At 42.3% G+C, this 15,037-nt stretch overlaps 1 protein-coding gene across 8 annotated transcripts in view; it reads left to right on the top strand.

Moving 5' to 3' along the window:
* Window positions 1–15,037, top strand: part of ANKRD6 (ankyrin repeat domain 6) — a 91,946-nt gene that overhangs the window by 53,414 nt on the left and 23,495 nt on the right. For 5 of the 8 annotated variants that reach the window (XM_039726139.1, XM_039726111.1, XM_039726147.1 and 2 more), the window contains 2 exons: window positions 954–1,210; window positions 10,721–10,819. In XM_039726139.1, coding sequence (XP_039582073.1) covers window positions 1,091–1,210; window positions 10,721–10,819 — 219 coding nt within the window. In that variant the 5' untranslated portion in view covers window positions 954–1,090. Of the gene's footprint in view, window positions 1–953; window positions 1,211–10,720; window positions 10,820–13,125; window positions 13,466–15,037 lie in introns of those variants that run through there. The other 3 variants (XM_039726156.1, XM_039726102.1, XM_039726092.1) reach the window with 1 other exon arrangement.

Raw genomic sequence — 15,037 nt, 5'->3', positions numbered from 1 at the left:
CCTATTACTCTCCGACTATGCAGAGTGTTTTGTATTGGTGGCTGTTGAGGAGCAGTGCGGTGATATTTCAAGAGAGGAAGACAAATAATTTGTAAATACACTGGATATCTTGAAGGTGTCTGAAACAATTAAATACTAAAGTGAGAAAAACACAAATAAACAGCTGAAATCTTCCCAAGCTGTGCAGGTTCTGGATCCCACAGCTCAAAGTGATCAGTGGATACATTTTCTGTAATTATATCAGAAAACTCTTTTCAGCTCTGATGGCTTGTTGGATGGGTCAGTGGAGCCTGGGCAGACAAATACACTCACAGTTTGCATGATGAGTGCTAAATCTGAACTGTTTCTGGGGTCGGTGGGGAATGATGTCAGCTTGGTGGGGAGAACATAATTTCTCAGTGACAGCAAAGATGAGTGTTTCCCAATAGCAGGTTGTGATCTTTCCCAGCGGTGTCCTTGGGATGGTTCAGGGAGGCTGTGAAGCATTTTATACTCATGAGGGAACAGTCAGCTGCCTTTAATTGCTGACTGCACTCAATCCTTCCAGGGCAGAGGTTTGTATATTTATATCAGCAGCCAGTAACTATAACCTATTCTTGTTCCTTTGGCCAACAGTAGTTAACTCATCCTTGGCTAATTAAAGACCGAATAAACCTGGTGGGGGGAGAGGGGATGAAAGGGGACCACTCAAATAGAAGTTAGGCTGAAAGAGAGTTAAGCTCTCAGAAAGTTTAAGGATTTTTGTCCCAACCAAGGGGAATGAAGGCACATTGAAAATGTGCTACTGTCTACATCCCTCCACCTTGCAACAGAAGTGCAGTGTCTTCAGGAGGTTTGGAGGAGTTTTGTGATCCCCTCCCAAGCCAATCCAAAGATGAATGTTCAGGGAGGAGCTGCTGTAGTGCTCTGTTTCTGAAAGCTGGCTGACAGCAGTGTTGTTTTCTGATCCACAGGTCCAATGGATGGCATGGTAATAGCATCCCTGTCCAGGGAACTGGAATCCTTCCTCGCCTGCCTGCGTGCTGCTTGAACTCATCCCAGGCCTTTGTTTTTGGACTGAAGAAACCTGAAAACCTTTCTCTCCTAATTCATGAGCCAGCAGGATGTGGTCGCCGTGCTTTCAGAACGCCTGCTTGTAGCCGCCTACAAAGGCCAAGTGGAGAATGTGGTGCAGCTTATCAACAGGGGTGCCAAGGTAGCAGTTACCAAGGTAACGAGAGAAAAATGCTTTGCAAAACCCTGGGAACTAATGTAACTCTTCTAGACCATTGTCTGTGAAAATGCCCTCCTAGCTTTCCCAATCTGAATGTGACTGAAGTTAGTGATTTCCTTAAAGTTTGTACTTAATAGCTCACGCAGATTTGCAGTATAGTGCACATCTTGTGTTTATAGTGGGTGCAGCTGTGATGAACACTTAGTCCTTGCAAGCACAGTGTGTCTACAGAGGGGAGCAACATTTTTAAAAGCATGCATTGACTTTTGAATGCTGTGTGACCTGATGAATGGAGCGATTCATCACTGTCAGGGGAAGGCAGTTCAGGGCACCCATCTCCCTGGGTGAGGGGATGGGGAAAAGCCACCTCTTGTGGCAGGGTAAAGGGATGCAGAAAGTGTTTCTTGCTGCTGAAGTCTTTTGGTGCAGCAGCCTCACTTATACCCAACCTCTTCACTGATTTGTTTTGTGTAGTCCCTTAGCCAGTTCCAGAGTTGGGGGTTGCAAATTGTGTTCCCTGTACCTTTGAGAAAAGTCAGTGTCAAAGGATTTCTGCTTAGATACAAGTAAGTTCAAACTGATATTCACCTATTCCTAATGTTCAACATGTTATAAATAATACTGTCTTAGAAAAGATGAGATGTAATTGCAGAGAAGGTTTGATCAGCAAAAAAACCTTAAAATAACTAGGTAAGTAAAATCTTAAGAACTGTAACATAAAATTTGGGGCATACTGTTTTGATGAACTGTTTGTTTGCCATCCTACCTACTTATATTTGTGTTTCCATATTGATTTTGAATGTTACATGTGTATGGAAGCTAATATTTACAGACAGAAAGTACATTTGATAAAAAGAGGAAAAGACAGAATGCTTATCTGTCAGTGACAGTTGTTTTCAGTCCCTTCTCAGTGTTTTAGTTGTAGATAATACTTGTTTTGAAAGTTGGAGTGACAACCTGTGCTTTTAAGTTTTGTTTGCCAAAATAAAACTTGCTGGTAGATACAAAGCACAGATGTACTAAGCATGAATAGTCCCATGCAGATGGCTGTTTGGTTCTGCTGTCCAAGCAGCTCTGTAGCTGATGAACAGCTATGAAAGGTAGTCAGTAATAGACCAGGAAATACTGACTTACACATCCTGAATGGTAGCTTACGGTTTTGTGGTTGTTTTCTCTTTTGTTTGTTGGGTTTTTTTTAAGATGGTGAGGGATTTTGAGGCTCCTGAGGGAGCTGTACTAAATACAATAAGAAACAAATAGTGTAGATTTTACTTTGAAACACAAAATCAGGTTAATTTGATATAATGCAGATTTCTAAGATTTGACAAGTTTTTCTTTCCTATATGACACAGGTGACTCCCTTGCTTTGTTGTTCTGCTCTGTGTGGAAAATAAAAACAAAGCTCATTTGGCAGCAAAATTGTGGCCAGGTGCAAAGTGCTGGTGTTTCTGTGGAGACATTTGCTGGAGAACTGTGAGCTCTGAGGCCATGCTTGCAGCTCACCAGGCACTACAGCTTTGTAGCTATTCTTTCCTAGAAGTCGTGGGTCATCCCCATGGAGTCCAGAGGGGGAAGGTGACAAAAGCTGTCCCTGTTGTCCTTGTGGATGCATCCCAACACTGACAGACAGTACAGATGAGCTGCTTGGGTAGCCTGGTGACAAGCCCTGCTCAGGAGAGATGAAGTCGGATCTGCAAGACTGTGGAGGAGTGCCACAGAGGAGCAGGGACTGTCTCAGAGCAGCAGCCAAGGCTGTGTGTATGGGATGTTTTGGAGGCACGCAGACTCTTACTCCTCCCATGCTGTCAGCCAGAGAGAGCTGAGCTCAGTGCAAGCCAAGAGGTGTGACATCAACCTCAGTGTCCATCCATTCAGCTCTGTGATGCCCTGTCCAGGTGTGCACAGCGTGGAGTTTGCATCTGGCTCTCACCCAGCCAGCCAGCTGCACAGGGAGAGCATGTGCATATTTGCCTGTAAAACACTGTATAAACATACCCTGGAATAGCTTGGCTTGCTAATCTGATGACACACAAAGGCTGGAAGGAGAAAGATCTGTTTAAAGTTAAGGACAAGGTTGTCACAAGAGCAAGGATGTATAAATTAGACTGAAGTATATTGAAACTGGAAATCTGGAGGGGTTTTTTAGCAACAGGTTCTTGTGCAGTTTTCTACTAAGCAGAAGAAGCACAAAATAAGAACAACTTTCAGGATAGAGGTTCTTAATTTTAGAGTGGAAATTAGATGGCAGAATTTTTGTAGTGCAGTAAAATAGACCAAGCTTTCAGATAAATTGAAACCCAGAACCCTCTCCTCCCCCAAGATAAAACTCATTGCACAATGAAGCATAAAAATAAATATATCTATGTGCCTGCCTTCGATCTGGTTTACCTGTATGTTTTCTACTTTCATTAATAGTTTTCAGTTTGTTCTGCCTAATTATAAATTATAGGGGTTCCCTTCCAAAAAAGAAAAAAATTGATTTGGTCCTTGTCAGCCAAACTTCCTGCTGAATTCTCTGGGTTTTGTTGGAGGAAGATACATGGAGACAAAGCTCTTTGGAGGGAAAGAAAAAGTTCCCCCATCACAGCAGGCTTTAACTATGTTTCTGATCTGTATCTGTAATCACAGACCAATTGTGAATAACATTGTAGAGCCACAGATTAAAGTGTCCAGGATCTCGAGTTAAATGCTAGAGTTCTTTATTCAGAAAGGATTAATTGAGCATAGCTCAAGAAAAATGAAGGATATTTTCTGAAACAAACCAAGTGCTAGTAAATACCTTAGAGCTGACTTGTCCAGTTCTGGTTTTGTCCTGTATGTAAGGTCATATGATGTGGTTAATTGTTGCTTCAGTAAACAACAATTCATCTGCAAAATAGTATTTAATTTTTGTCACTTTTGATTAGATGATTTCTAAAAAGAAAAAAGAGGAAGAATATGAAAGAAACAAAATCCAACGGAGGATATACATACACATGTCCAGGTGCTGACTTCAGCATTACAGCGAGGAGGCACTTGTTTCATTGTGGCAGCATTACTAGCAAGGCATCTCTGCAGGTGAAGTCAGTATGGAAATGCGCACTTCCTCTGACTCCAATGAGGGACACTCAGGCTCATTCCAGATTTGGGGCCTTTTAAAATATGTGAAGAGGAGCTGATGGCTGCTGGGTCACACAGGTGACAGCAGTCTGACATCAGGGAGCCCACAGTGGGAGAGGGGTGGTGGCACTGCGTGGCACATGCATTGAGCACTCCTTGTGGTGCTGGACCTCTGCCACCAGCCATGTGGGGTTGTGGCCCAGGGCAGGTGTGGTGCTCAGCAGTGGCTTTGTGGCTCTGCTCTTCTCAAAGGGGACCTACTTGGTCAGGGTGCTCTGTCGCTGCTCTGCCTGATGTGACAAAGAGATCATTTCCATCTTTACACCTTTTTGTCTGACATTCTTCTCAGGTATGAAATGTGTAGCTCATTCCTTTATGAAAAGAACAAAAAATACCCTGAAGAACTGGCCCTAAGTACTGGCTGATCCAACAAGCAGATGCCCTTACCAAGTACTTTGGTGAATAGGCTGCAAAAACTGGAAAACTAAGAACTTAAGCCATTTCTTCCAACCAAGAAAGCTGGTCCCTTCTTTCAGTCCTTTTTTAGAGCTCTCTTTTAGTGAAATTATTGACAGCTGCATCTTTGGCACAAAAGCCCTGGGACTTTTGCTGAGTTGATGTGCCTTGCTGTCCTCCCAGGATGTTGTTGTTCTTTTCCTGAGGATAGAAAAAGTTCTCCCATCACAGCAGGCTTTAACTATGTTTCTGATCTGTATCTGTAAGCACACACCAATTGTGGTGAATAAACTGTAGACCCACAGATTAAAGTGTCCAGGATCTCAAGATAAATGCTAGAGTTCTTTATTCAAAAAGGATTAACTGAGCGTAGCTCAAGAAAAATGAAGGATATTTTCTGTAACAAACCAAGTAGTACTAAATGCCTTATAATTGACTTGTCCAGTTCTGGTTTTGTCCTGTATGTAAGGTCATATGATGTGGTTAATTGTTGCTTCAGTAAACAACAATTCATCTTCAAAATAATATTTAATTTTTGTCACTTCTGAGTAGATGATTTCAGAAAAAAAAAGAAAAAAAGAGGAAGAATATGAAAGAAACAAAATCAGAGAGGTCATATGATGTGGTTAATTGTTGCTTCAGTAAACAACAATTCATCTGCAAAATAGTATTTAATTTTTGTCACTTTTGATTAGATGATTTCTAAAAAGAAAAAAGAGGAAGAATATGAAAGAAACAAAATCCAACGGAGGATATACATACACATGTCCAGGTGCTGACTTCAGCATTACAGTGAGGAGGCACTTGTTTCATTTTGGCAGCATTACTAGCAAGGCATCTCTGCAGATGAAGTCAGTATGGAAATGTGCACTTCCTCTGACTCCAGTGAGGGACACTCAGGCTTATTCGAGATTTGGGGCCTTCTAAAATATGTGAAGAGGAGCTGCTGGCCGCTGGGTCACACAGGTGACAGCAGCCTGACATCAGGGAGCCCACAGCTGCCAAAAGCTTCCCCAGGTCTGGCAGAGCCACTGCCAGGTGGCTTCAAGATGGATGTGCTGCTGGTCAAGGCCATGTTGTTGTTCTTTTCCTGAGGATATTGGGTTTGCGTGGCCAGGTTTTGGTAGAGGGAAGGGCTCTGGGTGTGGTTTCTGTGAGAAGCTGCCAAAAGCTTCCCCAGGTCTTGAGCCAGGTGGCTCCAAGATGGTTGTGCTGCTGGTCAAGGCTTGGCCAGTCAGGAATGGTGGTAACCCCTCTGGGATAGCATGTTTAAGAAGGAAGAAGAAAGTTGCAGAGAAGATGTAATTATAGCCAGGGAACAGCATTGAGAATATGTGAGAGGAACAGTGCAGTGGAGGAGGGGGCAGAGGTGCCTCAGATGGTGAGCTGGGATTCCTCTGCAGCCCATGGAGGCAGATCCATACCAGAGCAGGTGGATGCCTGAAAGAGCTTGTGAATCCATGAGAAACTTGTGCTGGAGCAGGCTCCTGAATTGATCATAGCTATAAAATGGAATTCTGCAGAGAATGGATTATCATTCAGAAAAAAAGCCCTAAAGAAATGCAAAAGGTAGTGCTTCTGTTTTGATTCAGTAATTGTTTGATTTAACTTTTGAAGTAGTCATGTTATGAACACACCATATGGCAACACTTGTAATGCTAGGGTACTTTAAGTCTCAACTTCAGAGCCTGTTGAGTTCTTTAAAGCAGTCTCTCTTTTTCTTCTTTTTTAAGCTAAGACAGAAACAAAAAAATAAATGTGTTTTGGTGCTTTCACATTTTTGCACTCCTTCAGTTTGAAAAGCTATTTGTGTCTGCTTTAAACAATAAATAAAGATAATTAAAAGGGATTAATTTAGGAACTTGCTGAATGCCTGTTGAGGTCAATGAGAAGCTTTCTGCTGACTTGAGTGAGCAGGTTATTCATGGAGAACAGTCCAACAAATTATCAGTGTGAACAATGTGACAGGACTTGGATTTTGCTTTCAGGCTTTTCCAATAAAATGTGGACAGGCATATTTTTTATGAGTGCAGAACGGATGAATAAATAACAGTCCTTGTGCATCACAAGAGTAGGGTGAGATGGAGAACTGAATGTACCTGCAGAAAAGTGCCTACACATAGATAAACACAAGGAAGGATCATGGAGCTTACAGTGCTAAGGCCCCCCTGTATGGGTTTGGTTGTGGAGTGCACCCACACTGGCAGCATTGCTGGGAGGATTCTGCTTTTAACCGGTGTGTATCGACAGCAGCCTGTCAATATCTGGAAGCTGGAGCACTGATTTACTGCAAACAAAAACCTATCCTTGCATTTTACTGCTGAAGCTTGTGTGGCTGTTTGCAGCGCTTGGCTGTGACCCAATACACCCCACAGCTGCAGCAGCGTGTCACCCACAGCTACAGCTGCAGCAGCATGTCACCCACAGCAGCGTGTCACCCACAGCCACAGCAGCGTGTCACCCAAAGCTAGAGCAGCGTGTCACCCACAGCTACAGCTGCAGCAGCATGTCACCCACAGCTGCAGCAGCAGCAGCGTGTCACCCACAGCAGCGTGTCACCCACAGCCACAGCAGCGTGTCACCCCACACCCACAGCTACAGCAGCGTGTCGCCCACAGCTACAGCAGCATGTCACCCCACAGCTACAGCCACAGCAGCGTGTCACCCAAAGCTAGAGCAGTGTGTCACCCACAGCTACAGCAGCATGTCATGGTGGCTGGAAGTTGCAGCCTTGGTCCAATAGGTCCCATTTATTTTGTCAATAAGTCCGTGACACAGGGCCATTTGTATGATTTGTTGCCTGATGAAGCAATTGTTTACATTTGAATAGACGTTCAAATTGCTGCTTTTTTTTTTACATGTGAATGACTGCTTTATTGGTTCATTAATCCCAAGCTGTAGCAGTGTCTCATTTGTATTTGTAATACCCCCCAAAACATTACAGTTTATATTTGGCAAGGCTCACAAGGTTCTAAGTCAGTAATCTGCATGTAGAACAGTCCCTGGGTTTGGTGTTGTGTCCTTGAAGTGAGCATCTAGGAGACACTCTAGTTTGTATGCTTTATTTCCCCTTAGGATCCTTGTGTGTATTCAAATAAACCCCCTCTTTGCTGCTGCATTCATTGCAGTATGTCTTTATGAAGGAGACATTGTCTGTCTGCCTTCATCTCTCTGCACCCTATATATTTTGGGTAGGATGAATTGCTGTGAGGGAAAAACTTGGTGGGCTAGTGGTTTGATTTAAAGACATGAAGGCAAGAGCAGCCCTGACTTGCTGCTGTGGCATGGACTTGCTCAGTGTTCGTCTCCAAAGCTTGCTCTGCTCCAAATTTGTCATCACAGCACGAAGGGCACCCAAATTGCCATGTCTCTTCCTCACAGTTTGTTCTGGATTGGTGTGTGCATGTGTATGTGCATCCATACCTGTGTGTATTTGTGTAGGGATTTGATGTTTTTCCAAATGTTTGCATTGCCTGCACTGGAACAGTGTGTGTCTGTACCACCCATCTCTGCTCTGATTTTGATGTTGCTGGGAAGAAAAAGAAAATCTGGCATTGCTGGTTCTTGCAGGGTTGTGATTAATCTTGAGATAATCAGTGCTCTTCCAAAAGCCTGAGCCTCTAATCAGTGTAATATGCTGGAATTGATCTTCCTTCCTGGTTAGTGTCATAGTTTTTGTTTACAGTGTCCCTCTAAAGTAGGAAAAACTCAAGGACTACATGTGTACAGAAACTCTGGTTCCTGAAGGAAGCTCCTCTTTAGGGTTTTCCCACAGGTGAGATGCCTCTCAACCTACATTTATGGATAGAGAATCTGAAACACATGAACATTCTGGAATAAAAATGATCCTTTAGTCTTCCAGCTCAACCATGCCAGCAGGCATAGTTCATGTGGCAATTGCCCAGGAAGGTGTGTTTGGTGAGGAAAATATGTCCCTTGTATTCAAATAAACTCCTATTCTGCTTTCATAGCTTACTTTTAACACAGTACCTTTAACTGCATGTCAGCATTTTTGTAGTGGTTAGAGCTGGTTAGTTTACCAGAAAGTTTCCCTGCTGGAATAGATATTCATGTTGTTGAAGCTTTCCTTTTAAAGCACATGAGCTGGCTTCAAGGTAGCTTTGTTTGGGATTTTTCCTTCTCCATGCACAGATTGCTATCAATTGTTTTCATGGTGTATTAATAACCTTCCAGGAAGTGAGATAGATGCCTGGATTTAGGTGATTTAGTTATTGTCATTAAGGAATGTAGAAAACCTGAATGTGCTGATTCACAGCACATATTCATAATCCAAACATACTGTTCATTGTTGGGAATGATTTGTCAATTTGGTATTTAAACATTTTTTTTCCTTTCTGTATTTCTTTTTATCCCTCTATTGCCTGGGGATTTTATACCTCCTGCTGTTAACTGGAACAGCAACATCCCCCTGGCTCTCCTCCAGCCTTGATGGAGAAGGAAGTGTGATTGATGCAGCTCAATGCCCTTCCATACAGGGACAGGATTTTAGGGACAGAGCCAGAGACACCCAGGAAGGAGGCTGGATGGTGCCAGGGGCAGTGGTGACAACCAAAATGAGCCCTTCCCACACCTTTAGCAGAGCAAGAATGAAAGTTTCTCCCACGAGAATGAACTCGTGGGGAACAACAGGGGACAACATTCAGGTTTTGAGAGATCCATGTGTCATAGTGTGAGTGAGGATTTTGTCCTCAGATCTGCCTCTTTAAATCAATAATGTAGGACAATTGATCAACACTTAGTGTTTCTGAAGCACAGCACAACTAATCAGTAATGGCACAAACATTTGCCCTCAGCCGTTCTGTTGATTCCAACAGTATTTTTCCTTTTTGCTCTGAAAAGGCCAAGTCAACCAGGCTTTACCAGGGATGTGGGTATGGGGTTTGCTGTATGAAAACAATCTTGTCTTGAGCTTGGTTTATTACAGAAGTAGGTTTCTTAGTGAAGAAGTTGCTTAAAACTTCAGAGAGCCAATGGTTACCTTCTGTGTACTTCACGCCACTAGTCAGACAGCTCTTGAAGTGTTTGCCACTTCTGTGTTGATGTGTTAGGGCTGTTTATGCTCCTTTGCAGGATAAATCATTGGGTGGAAAAATAGACAACAGCACCAGTAGTAAAAATTTATAATAAATACAGGTGAAGAGTCACATGACTTTTAATGTCACCCTCACAAAATGCCTAGTGGAGAAACCAGCATTCTTTGGGAAGATACTTTGTGAATTTAGCAATTGCTGGAATCCTGTTTTCTTTACTGCCATTAAATAATCTGCAGTGAACAGTTTTAGTGTTTTTGTTTCACAGATCTTAAGGTGTTTCACTCACTTTGAGATTTTACTGAGATAGAGACAAAAAATAAGTATTGTCTAAAAAAACCTGGCAGATCTTCAGCAAAGTGAAGTTCATTGCCATACACATAAAGTCACTTGGAGTGACTACATGCCTTCCATTCCTTTTCAGGGGAGCATCTGTCATGCACAGTAGCTCAGTAATTCTTATCTCTGTTGCAAAGACAGTGCCCATTACAATATATGAATTAGCCAGTTATTGCAACTTGGATGTACAGAGGGAAGGTGAAAGCAGTTGATAGTTCAGTGCTCCAGAGGGACAGAAACAAAAGGGTCATGAATTCTGCTTAGGCCTGGACACAGAGCCAGATCTGAATTTGTAAGGAACAACCCTTATGTGAATACAATGTCCCTTTTGTAGAGTGTCATTGGTATAAACTGAAATATAGCAGAAGGTGGGGGAGAAGTTTTCAACTTTCACAAAACCAAAGTAAAGCCTTTGTCACACTAACATATGTCAGTTGCTACAATTGCAGGTGAGGTACAGTGAGGTGCAAACAGAAGAATGATGAAAATGAGATAAAACTCTATTCAACTACCATGCATAAAAATGAATCTTAATGTATTATTATTTTCTTCTCATTCCTAGCATGGCCGGACCCCTCTGCATCTTGCTGCCTACAAGGGTCATCTCCACGTTGTCCAGGTTTTGTTGAAGGCAGGTTGTGATCTGGATATTCAGGATGATGTAAGTAGATACAACCTTCTAACTTGGGGTGGAGGGGAAAAGGTGATTTGCAAATAACAGTAGACATTCACTTCTTTGAAGTGGGATTAAATGGAAACAAAATCTGTCTCTGTTTTCCAATTCAGAGACATATGCAAAAGTGCATGGGAAACAATGTAAAATGTGGTGGTTTTCAGTGAATAGCTTAGTCCTCTTGTTCAAGCTGCAGAGCTTTATAAGAGCTCTGCTTGTGCCAGGTGGCTGTGAGAGTCGTCATCTGCTGCTTCTGGTGGAAATGCACTAGGAGTTCATTGTGGGAACCCACTGGAGGACATCAGGTAGGGGACACAACCCATATTTGGGTTTGCCTGAAGTGGGAGAGGCTTTTTTGAGTAGGCACATTCCTCAGCATCCAGTACAGCTGCCCACAGCACAGTGCTGTGCCATGGGGAGATGATCCTGGTGGCACCGTGCTTCATGTGGGGGTGGTCACAGCTCTGAGGCTGTTGTGTGGTGAGGTATCGGCACAAAAGCCAGCCTTGAATTTAGCACGTGGTAGTTTGTGTTAATTTGGTAAAATATATAAGTTGCTGGAATTTCTTGCGTTTCTGTAAGAGTAGTTCTAATCTAGGACCGGGCTTTAAGGTGTTTTGGAGTGACAGGTAATGTGGTTTTAGTTCCCTCACTGGTGAAGAAAGGTGTATGCTGAAATGTGCAGTAGCAGTTGAATAACCATGATTTCTTCAAATTAATTACTAAATTTGATGGCATTCTGGAAGAAAGTTGGAGGTAGGGTTGTTTTTGTTGTCCCTGTAATATATAAGGTGGAGAGTCTTCAAAGGCCATAGAAGTCCAAAGGTGTTAGTAGAGGCACCTGTATGACTGGCAGAAGGACACTGGAAATGTCCAGGTGCCTTTTAAAAATGCCTTTGGGCATTTGTTTGCATCTAGAGAGCTAAAAGTCTACAGCAACTGGAAAACTGGTTTCTTTCTCTGCAGATGAGTAGCTGATTCCCTGGGAGATGTGAGCAGTCTGCCTGACAAGCTTGGGACTGTGGTACTGATGTGGCCAGCTTTCTGCAGGGAAACTTGTTTTTTCAGGAAGAAAATTTGTTCCTGTGCTCTTTATTCTTTCCCTCTGCCCATCTGTGAAATGGGGCAGATTTGCAAGTGCAATGGGAGAACCAGTTTATTCAGGTGTATCCTGGGTATGCTTTTTCACTTCTCCCAGCAGAAATGGTTCATTAGGTATTTAAGACAAAATTGGAGATACTTTACAAATACAGCCAATTTTCCTGAGAAAAGAAAACTGCTGCTTTAAGAAAGCAAGAGCTTCCACTGATTTTCTCAAATTGAGTTTCTGTGGAAACTGTTTTTTTTTAATAAGTCTGGTTCATTTGTTTTAATCATCTAGGAATAAAGTCTATGCTGTTTATATGTAAATGTGATAGCCATGATAGAAAAACAGTAAATCAGTGTTTAGCATCATTCAGTTCAATGAAGAGTCTTGCACTTGTAGAAATACTCAGCTCATAGAAGGCTTAATGTCTTCTCAGGGGCTTTGTTACAATTGGATACTGCTGCTACATGTGGTGATTAATATGGGCAAAGTAGATGCATACTGGATTCATAGATACTGTTTCTTTAAAATGTATTTTGATGTGTAGCTCTGTATTTAGTAGTAGTAGTAATTTGGTTGGGATTGAGGAGAGCCTCAGGAGTTTCTGAATTTCAAAGGGTATGTTTGAATTTGTCTTGTAGAAGGAGGAATTCTAAAACTCCAAGGAAGATTTTTGCTTGCAGTAGGTATTAACTAAAATATTTCTGCTTTCCTTTTACATAGGTCTTCAAAGAAGGTTCTCTGCTTATGGCTTCTCCTTGTATAACTCATTTTTACAGTTTATGCCCCACAGAATATGTAGTCTCTTTTAGCTGCAATCTGTTGATTATGCTTTCAGTCACTTTTACTGTGTGCAGTGAAGGCATCTTAGTTTCAAGAGTTGATTAACATCTGTATGTTTCACTGCTGTTTTCCAGGAATATGGATTTAGGTACAGATATGAAAACACTTGTGAGAGTGGGGAGTATTATATTTAATTAAAAAGCAAATTATTTTGTTGATTTTGGCATTGTTGTGATAGCACACAAAAATTCAAAATAATGGCCTTCCTTTTATTTTTCAAAATAACAGGAGAAACCTAAACACTTCATTTTTGAGTTTTGATCAAATTCAAGAACAAGTTTTTTATTTGCCAGATGATAAGCAGAAACTTAAAAGCTTCTAACAGTTTCAGAGAGATTAAAATGCTCCCTTTCATGTTCTACAGATATATTCCCTAAACACAGTTAAGAGCCTTAAGAATTAGTTGAAGAATGACCTCCAGTGGCCTGGAGTGGGATTATTATGAATTTCAGCCGGTGGAGTCCAGCTCAGTAGAATATGCCACTCCGGGAGCTGACTCCTTCCTTCTCCCTGCCAATACTGACAACTCTTACTGGGATCCCAGTGCCATCTCTGAGTGGTCAATGAGTGTCCATACAGCACACACCTCAGAACTAGTCCAGGAGAAAATTGTCCCGGTGAAGGAAATCAAGGATGAAAAAAATAAGAGAAACCAGAAGAGAAAGGCTAGGAAGGAACCTAGAAGATCAGAAAGAGAGAAGGAGGTTAGAACTCTCGTGCGTCACCCCTGCCCTGCGCCCGTCGCGGTGCATGCTGCGAGCCCCGGTGCGGCGCTGCGGCGTGGCCGAGCTCCCTGTGCTGCATGGCTGCATGGCCTGCTTGCTGCTCCGTGCCCTGCATCCAGCCTCCTGCCCTGCCTGCACCCTTGAGAATCCAGCTGGGAAAACACGTGGGTTTAAAACAAAGGCCAAAGGCCCCGGAACTTCCTTTCTGGAAGCTCCAGTTTAAAAAGCAGAAAATTAGTTTCAAATGGAAAAATAGCCCAGGGTTCATAATAATTTCTAGCTGAATGGAAATGTGCAAAATGGCTTATTCCTGTGGTCCCATTTCATTTAGGCTGTAATTTGTTTTGTTCATGATTATTTTTCATGCCTTGATCGCTTCTGCTGGTCACGCATCATCATTTATTGTGCAAGAATGAAGTTTTCTTGACTGCGTATTGTGTCTGCCTCTCTGTAGCAAAAGAGGAGGAGAGCAGCACAGAGACACTGAGGAACATGAGAGCATATTCAGTTCCCTTTGTGTACAGCTGCTTCAGGATATCCACATATGCTTGTATGCTCCTGCAAGTATTTAACACTTGGTTATATTTTGACTTTAGAATATTTTGATACTTCTGCTGTGAGTTTAGTGGCTTGATTTTATATTATAGGTTGGGCTCAATGATCTTAGAGGTCTCTTCCAATCTCTTTATTCTGTGATTCTGTGATTTTATATTGTATGACTTCACAAGTGCTGTTCAGAACTTTGTATCAGGGATTGAAGCCATGAGTTTTTTCTGGTTGTTTTAGTTATTTATTTTTTGGTTGGCCAGAGTTGTGGATGCTGTATCACTGGAAGTGTGCCAGGCCAGGCTGGATGGGGCAACCTGGTTTAGAGGAAGGTATCCCTGCTTAGGGGAAGGGAGTTGAAACCACGTGATCTTTAGGGTCCCTTCCAACCCAAATCTATGAATCTATGATTTTGGTGCCATTCTTCTGCAGCAAGGTGGGCTATTGATTTCTGGAAACATAGAAGTGAGGAGGCAAAGTGTCACACAGGGGAAGGGCTTTAAAGGAGATTGTGCAACCATTGGATGCTCTGGAGAATAGGAATGTGCAGAAAAAAATGTGGTTATAGTTTGGGGGTTTTAAAATCAGATAAAGGAAAAATTAACATGTATTACAAACTAGTGTAAACCAATCTCACTAATTTGAGTCTGTAGAATCTCTAAGAGAAACTCCAGTAACCCAGGAGAGCTGTCAGAAGTCTACCTGAGACTGTATTGGAAGTCACTTGTGTTGTTTCATTCCCTTGGGATGAACTTCAGATGTAAATAGAAATTTCCAAGTGCCTGGTCCCAGTGGTTGCATCCACTGTTTTAAGATAGCACATGAGGAAGCTCAGGGAAATAGTTGCAAACACCAGGACATTGAGCAAATGCCAACAGCCATGCCAACAGAGAAATGCTAAAGAAAGGGTAATGCCAAAGTCCATGGGGGAAAATTAAGATTTAGGTGTCTGCCTTTCTTCAGGACTCCCAGCCTGTAAGGCTCTCCTGAAAGCAGGTGTTTAAG

This window comes from Passer montanus, unplaced genomic scaffold (genome assembly GCF_014805655.1).
Source record: "Passer montanus isolate IOZ18808 unplaced genomic scaffold, ASM1480565v1 scaffold11, whole genome shotgun sequence".
NCBI lineage: Eukaryota > Metazoa > Chordata > Aves > Passeriformes > Passeridae > Passer > Passer montanus.
The sequence above is the reverse complement of the archived record's forward strand: the minus strand, read 5'-3'. Positions and strand labels throughout refer to the sequence as shown.